The sequence below is a fragment of the Vipera ursinii genome (assembly GCF_947247035.1).
Source record: "Vipera ursinii genome assembly, chromosome: 2".
Classification (NCBI taxonomy): Eukaryota; Metazoa; Chordata; class Lepidosauria; order Squamata; family Viperidae; genus Vipera; species Vipera ursinii.
Genome location: NC_139513.1, coordinates 11,244,572 through 11,250,571, shown reverse-complemented (window position 1 = coordinate 11,250,571; position 6,000 = coordinate 11,244,572). Strand labels below are relative to the sequence as shown.

General features: G+C 44.5%; 1 protein-coding gene across 8 annotated transcripts in view; it reads left to right on the top strand.

Annotated features, from left to right (window-relative positions):
* The window catches only part of LOC310636527 (uncharacterized protein), a 7,234-nt gene extending 1,835 nt beyond the window's left edge, over positions 1-5,399 (top strand). For 2 of the 8 annotated variants that reach the window (XM_083356456.1, XM_083356454.1), the window contains exons 3-5: positions 267-572; positions 2,134-2,429; positions 3,008-5,398. In XM_083356456.1, coding sequence (XP_083212582.1) covers positions 2,427-2,429; positions 3,008-4,252 — 1,248 coding nt within the window. In that variant the 5' untranslated portion in view covers positions 267-572; positions 2,134-2,426 and the 3' untranslated portion in view covers positions 4,253-5,398. Of the gene's footprint in view, positions 1-266; positions 573-681; positions 1,361-1,388; positions 1,420-1,784; positions 2,078-2,133; positions 2,430-3,007 lie in introns of those variants that run through there. The other 6 variants (XM_083356455.1, XM_083356457.1, XR_014491733.1 and 3 more) reach the window with 6 other exon arrangements.
* Positions 5,400-6,000: the final 601 nt, after the last annotated feature.

Below are 6,000 nucleotides of genomic sequence, written 5' to 3'. Positions count from 1 at the left end.
CAGGGTCCGGGAATTTTTATGGCCTTGCAGCGTCCAAAAAGCTTAAGAAAGAGCAGCCCTTTTCACACATGCTGTGCCCCACCTGATCTCTCCCGTGTTCCACTGAGTTTTTCCTCCTCACAACTCTGCCATGGTCCCTGTTGGACTTCATCTTGCTGGTTTCCTCCATTTTGGCTCATCAAGATCTTCTTGAATCACGATTCTATCTCCATTATTGTGGACCCTCAACAAATAATTCCATATTCTTCCTCCCTCTTCATTTATAGATTATGCTCAGCATTACTGTTGGCATCTGAGCCTTTCTCATTTCTCTTTGCAAGAGACCAGTGAAGATGTGGCCATGAGCTTCGCAGAGGAGAAGGGGGGTGTTTTTGCATCGGGACCCACCAACCTTTGGCTGGGACTCCATTCTAGAGAATTTGGAAATTGTGGCCGAGTTGGAGAAGCAACTTCCTACACAAAGGGCCAATCGATTAAGGAGAAATCAAACTGGTCAGCAGTGGGGGTCATCCCTGGCCTTGACTCAGAGGGGGATCAAGTGACCCAGAGACCTCTTAGCTACAACTTTAAAGGTGAGTAAACAAATCTTGGTTAAATCTTGGTTTGGAGAATAAGCATATATTTTTTTAATGTTTTATTTGACAAAACAAAAATGCAGTGACATTTGGTTTTGCTCCCAAGGTGCTGGATGAAGGCATAACTTACTTCCTTTGAGGAGTATACATTGAGTGCATTTCGTCAGCCAGTTACGAATCCATCTCGTGGTGATGCTGTTTATCCCATATTTTTCTATCTTGCCAAGGAGTAGGCTATGGTCTACTTGATCACACGTCTCACTGAAGGTCTGGGTATATTTTGTCCACACACGGTGTTTTCCTGAAAATAAGACCTAGTTTGATTTTTACACGTGCGCCTAATATAAGGCCTATCCCCCCAAATAAGCCCTAGTTAAGATCCCATCCACTCCGTTGCACCTGATAGCATGAGGTGGGGCGAGGCAATGCATAAAAATCAAGCAGGGCCGGGGGGGGGAGGAGCTGCCCCCCACACCCTGCTCCTGCTTAGAACGGTTGCAGCCAGGCCTTCCACGCCCCGACACCTGCGTCACTGACCCACTTCTGTAGGTCTTTAGCTAGGATTCTTCTTTACCTCATTAAGCATTATGTGCTGTGCTCCTGCAGTCCTTTTTACAGGATGACCACGCCTAGGGAGAGTAGCAACAGTGCTAAACTTTCTCCATTTGTAGACAGTCTGTCTTACCGTGATACATGAACATCAAGGCTTTTGGAGATACTTTTGTAACCCTTTTCAGCTTCATGCAAGTCAACAATTCTTGATCGTAGGTCTTCTGAGAGCTCTTTTCTGCGAGGCATGGTTCACATCAGACAGTGCTTCTTGAGACCAGTAAACCCAAAACAGGTGTGTGTTTTTAAAGGGCAGGACAGCTGTCATCAACACATCCAATATCATCACACTGGTTGGAGTCAAGGTTGGCTCACTCCTGGCTCCAATTAGCTCTTGGAGAAGTCATTAGGCTAGGGCATGGGTCTTCAAACTCGGCCCTTTTATGACTCATGGACTTCAACTCCCAGAATTTCTCAGCCAGGCATGCTGGCTGAGGAATTCTGGGAGTTGGAAGTCCATGAGTCATAAAAGGGCCGAGTTTGAAGACCCCTGGGCTAGGGGTTTACATACTTTTTCCACCCTGCACTGTGAATGTTTCCATCTTATGTTCAATTAAAACATGACAACAGCTAATGTTTGTGTAGTATTATTTTAAGCAGACTGTGTTTTTCTATTGTTGTAACTTACATGATGTTTAGAGCGCATTTTATGGCCAATTCATGCAAAACTCCACATAATCCCAAAGGGTTCACATACTTTTTCTTGCAACTGTATATACTGGGAAACACAGACAGTTTTGCTGTTCCACTGATCCTGTCACTTGGTCAAAGAATAGTAAGTTTTGTCTGCCATGTTCTGTTTTTGACAAGCCCACGTAATGCCTTTGTTTGTTTCTAGGCTTCTGCAGATCGATTGTTTTATTATCTTACCCAGGATCTCCCCAAGTATTGAGGTCAGGATGATTGTCTTGTAGTTTTCTGGATCCATAGTTTTCCTTTTTTTTTGTAGGATTTTATCAAATATACAAAATAATTCACGAGCAAGTCAGGATCAAGTAGCCGTGATGGAAGGGAGCTCATAAGTGCAAAATCAGAAGAAGGGGGGAAAAAAGGGAATCAGAGGCAGCTTTGCATCCCATTTCAGCTCCCCCCCCAACTCATGGGTGGCCTGATCCCCAGGACCAACCCCACCCCCGAGGCACCCCAACGACCGTGGCCTATGTCACTGCGTTTTTATGTGTTTGCCAGTTAAGCACGTTGCAGTCTGCTCTGCAGCTGTGTTGTTATCTTATCATTATAATCATGGTGAGTGTCACGTGTTCAACCATGTTTTGGTTTCATGTCTGGCTCTACTACTGTGCGCATGTCCAAACAAAAGTTTCTTCTTTTCTTTCTTTCTTTGCTGTCTGGTGAGACGGAGCATGTAAGTCAGTTAAGAGTCTTTCTTTTATTTTCTGATTAAAGTTTTTACAGTAGAATGTGTTTCGGGTTTTCTTTCTTTTACCTGTTGTTCACCATGCATCAAATGAACCACGGTTCATCGGCTTCTGATAAGGAGTTTTTGATTTACTCCTTTGACAGCCTAGGCCTGCCTCCCCTTAGGAACCCTCAAGGTTCCTTAATGATTTCAACCAGAGTGTGGGATTACGGTTGTGGATCGAAGTGGTCACATGACCCCCTCACCTAATGACTGTTTCAATGAACAACCGAAATTCCAGTGCCAACTGTAGTCATCCTAGATTTTGTCTTGGGGGGGGATTGAGGACTCTACCCTGGGCAGAGAGTGGGATTGGAAGACCTTCACGGTCCCTTCCGAGGCTAAGATGTTGTGATTTCTCAAATGAAAATAATCATTCCCCATTTCTTTTTCTTTCTTACACCAGATAAAAGATTGTGACCAAAGATTTACGTGCAAGCCAACTATCAACAGACAGGAGAAATTCAGCCCAAGGCAGCAAGCGCCACAAAGGATGGAGCCTGGGAAACTCTTGGATCCCCCGTCAGACACAAGCAGCACTCCGGAAAACCACAAAAGAACCCATGAATGCTCAGAGTGTGGGAAATCCTTTCCTCGGCGGTCCCTCCTTTTGACCCACAGGAAGGTCCATGTGGGAAGCGGATCCAGTCAAGCTTTTGAGTGTGAGAAATCCTTCTCTGGAAAACACATGAAAGATCTCAGAAGCCCCCCCAGACTAAAACCTCATAAATGTGAGGAATGTGAATTATGCTTTGGTCAAAAGTCACACCTTCTGACACATCAGAAAATCCACACCGGCGAGAAACCTTATCAATGTCTGGAATGTGGGAAATTTTTCCGTCAAAAAGGCCATCTGGGAAACCATGAGAAAATTCACACAGGGGAGAAGCCGTATAAGTGTTGGGAATGTGGGAGGAGCTTTTCTCGGAGTTCATATCTTTGGATCCATGAGAAGATCCATGCAGGAATAAAACCTTACAAATGCTTTGAGTGTGGAAAATGTTTCACCCAGGGTTCAACCCTTCGGACTCATGAGAAAACACACAGAGGGGAGAAAAACGAAAAGTGCCTCGAATGCGGGAAATGTTTTTCCAGAAAATCATATCTGGTAGAACATCAGAGACTTCACACGGGAGAGAAACCCCATAAATGCCCAGAATGTGAGAAACAATTTATGTATTCTTCTGAACTTCGCACACACCAGAAGAGGCACAAAGGAGAGAAACCCTATCAATGTGGGGAGTGTGGGAAAAACTTTCTTACACGAAGTGAGTGTCAGACTCATGAGAGAATCCACACAGGGGAGAAGCCATACAAGTGTGGGGAGTGTGGGAAATGCTTTACCAAAAAAGAAAACCTTGGAATCCATGGGATACTTCACAAAGGAGAGAAGCCGTACAAGTGCATAGAATGTGGGAAATGTTTTGCTCTAAAGGCATACCTTTGGAGACATCACAAAACCCACACAGGGGAGAAGCCATATCAATGCATTGAATGTGGAAGATTTTATTCTAGTACATCAGCCCTTAGAAGTCATGTGAAAATTCACACAGGGGAAAAGAACTACAAATGTTTAGACTGTGGGAGAGCATTCGCTCGGTCATGTCACCTTACAAGTCACAGCCGAATCCATACAGGAGAGAAACCATAAATGCTCAGAGTGTGATAAATATTTTTTTCTCAGAAAGATACTCTTGTATTAATTACATCAGCAAATCCACACCGAAGAGAAACCATGTAAGTCAGGGGTGTCAAACTGCCGGCCCGCGGGACGGACACGTCACAAAACCACGCCCACCCCATTGCCGGCAATGGGGAAAAAGCTCCGATACATCACGCAATGTCACGTGACGTCGCGAGTTTGACATGCCTGATATAAGTGTCTGGAGTGTGGGAAATGTTTTGCTCAACCTCCAGCACTTCGCATACACATCGGAAGTCACACAGGAGAGTGGCCTTACGAGTGTGTAGAGAAAACTTTTCACTGTAAATCACAACTAAAAATGCATCAGAAAGTCCATAGCAGAAATAAATCTCTTCAGTTGTGAACAATGTGGGGAAAACTTTTCAAAAGTCACACCTTACAATTTACCAGGAATTTTACACAGTGGGAGAAGCGAAAACCTATAATCGTTTGGCATGGGGAAAATGTTTTTCCTAGTCAAGTAACCTCAAATCCCATCAGTGTACACCATGAGGGAGAAGGCCGTAAAATGTTGGGAGTGAGCTTCACAAAGTGGCATTAGTAGATTACTAGAGTGATTACACAAAAAACGTCGTAACTGTGGAGAGAATATGTAATGTTTTGCAGAGTACAGGTAGTCCTCAGCTGGGAATGGATTTCCAGTCATAAATTGCTACTGTCATAAGTCAAGGCATCCAGATGTTTTTGTTAATTCTTATTAGGCCTTTGTTGATCAATAAGGAGAACTAAATGGGCATGATGTTTAATGGCTTTTTAATTTTTGTATTCGATTTTTATTGTGTATTGCCCTGTTCACCGCCCTGAGTCCTTCTGGAGAAGGGCGGTATAGAAATCAAATTATTAAATTAAATTAAATCAAATTAAAGGTTTAGAGAAGAGAAATTGGGGGTGGGGGAACAAACATGCATCTGATTATTTATTTAGTGATAAAGTGTTGCTGTTAAATGTATGCTGGCTGAATGAAAAGGGAAAATTTCTTACCATCTTTTTTGGACGGATTTATTTTCTTTTTTTCAGATTGTCTTTTTCATATGTACATGCACGCGCGTACAGTATATTCACCGATATAAGTCTGCAAAGTGTGAGAAAACTTTTCATTTATTTATTTATTTATTTATTTATTAGTTTTTATAAACCGCCCTTCTCCCGAGGGACTCGGGGCGGTGTACAGAGGAAGGAAGGTATACAGATCGAACAATAAAAATAATAAGAAACACTAATGAACACAAACTGGGACCCCAATTAACGCTATCATGCCAGGCCAGCCTGCTGAAACAGGAAAGTTTTTAAGTCGCGACGGAAGGTACGGAGGTCAGGGGCCATCCGGATTTCTGTTGGTAAGGTGTTCCAGAGGGCTGGCGCACCCACTGAGAATGCCCTCCCCCTGGGGGCCACCAGCCGACATTCCTTGAGCGGTGGCACCCTGAGGAGGCCCTCTCTGTGGGAGCGCACAGGCCGGTGGGGTGCTGACATCGGCAGAAGGTGCTCCCGAAGGTAGTCCGGACCCATGCCATGTAGGGCTTTGTAAGTCATCGTTAGCACCTTGAACTTCACACGGAAGGCAGCCGGAAGCAAGTGCAGCGTACGGAGGAGAGGTGTGATATGGGAGTATCGGGAGGCTCCCAAGAGTGTCCGTGCCGCCGCACTTTGCACCAGTTGAAGCTTCCGAGTGGATCTCAAGGGCAGCCCCATGT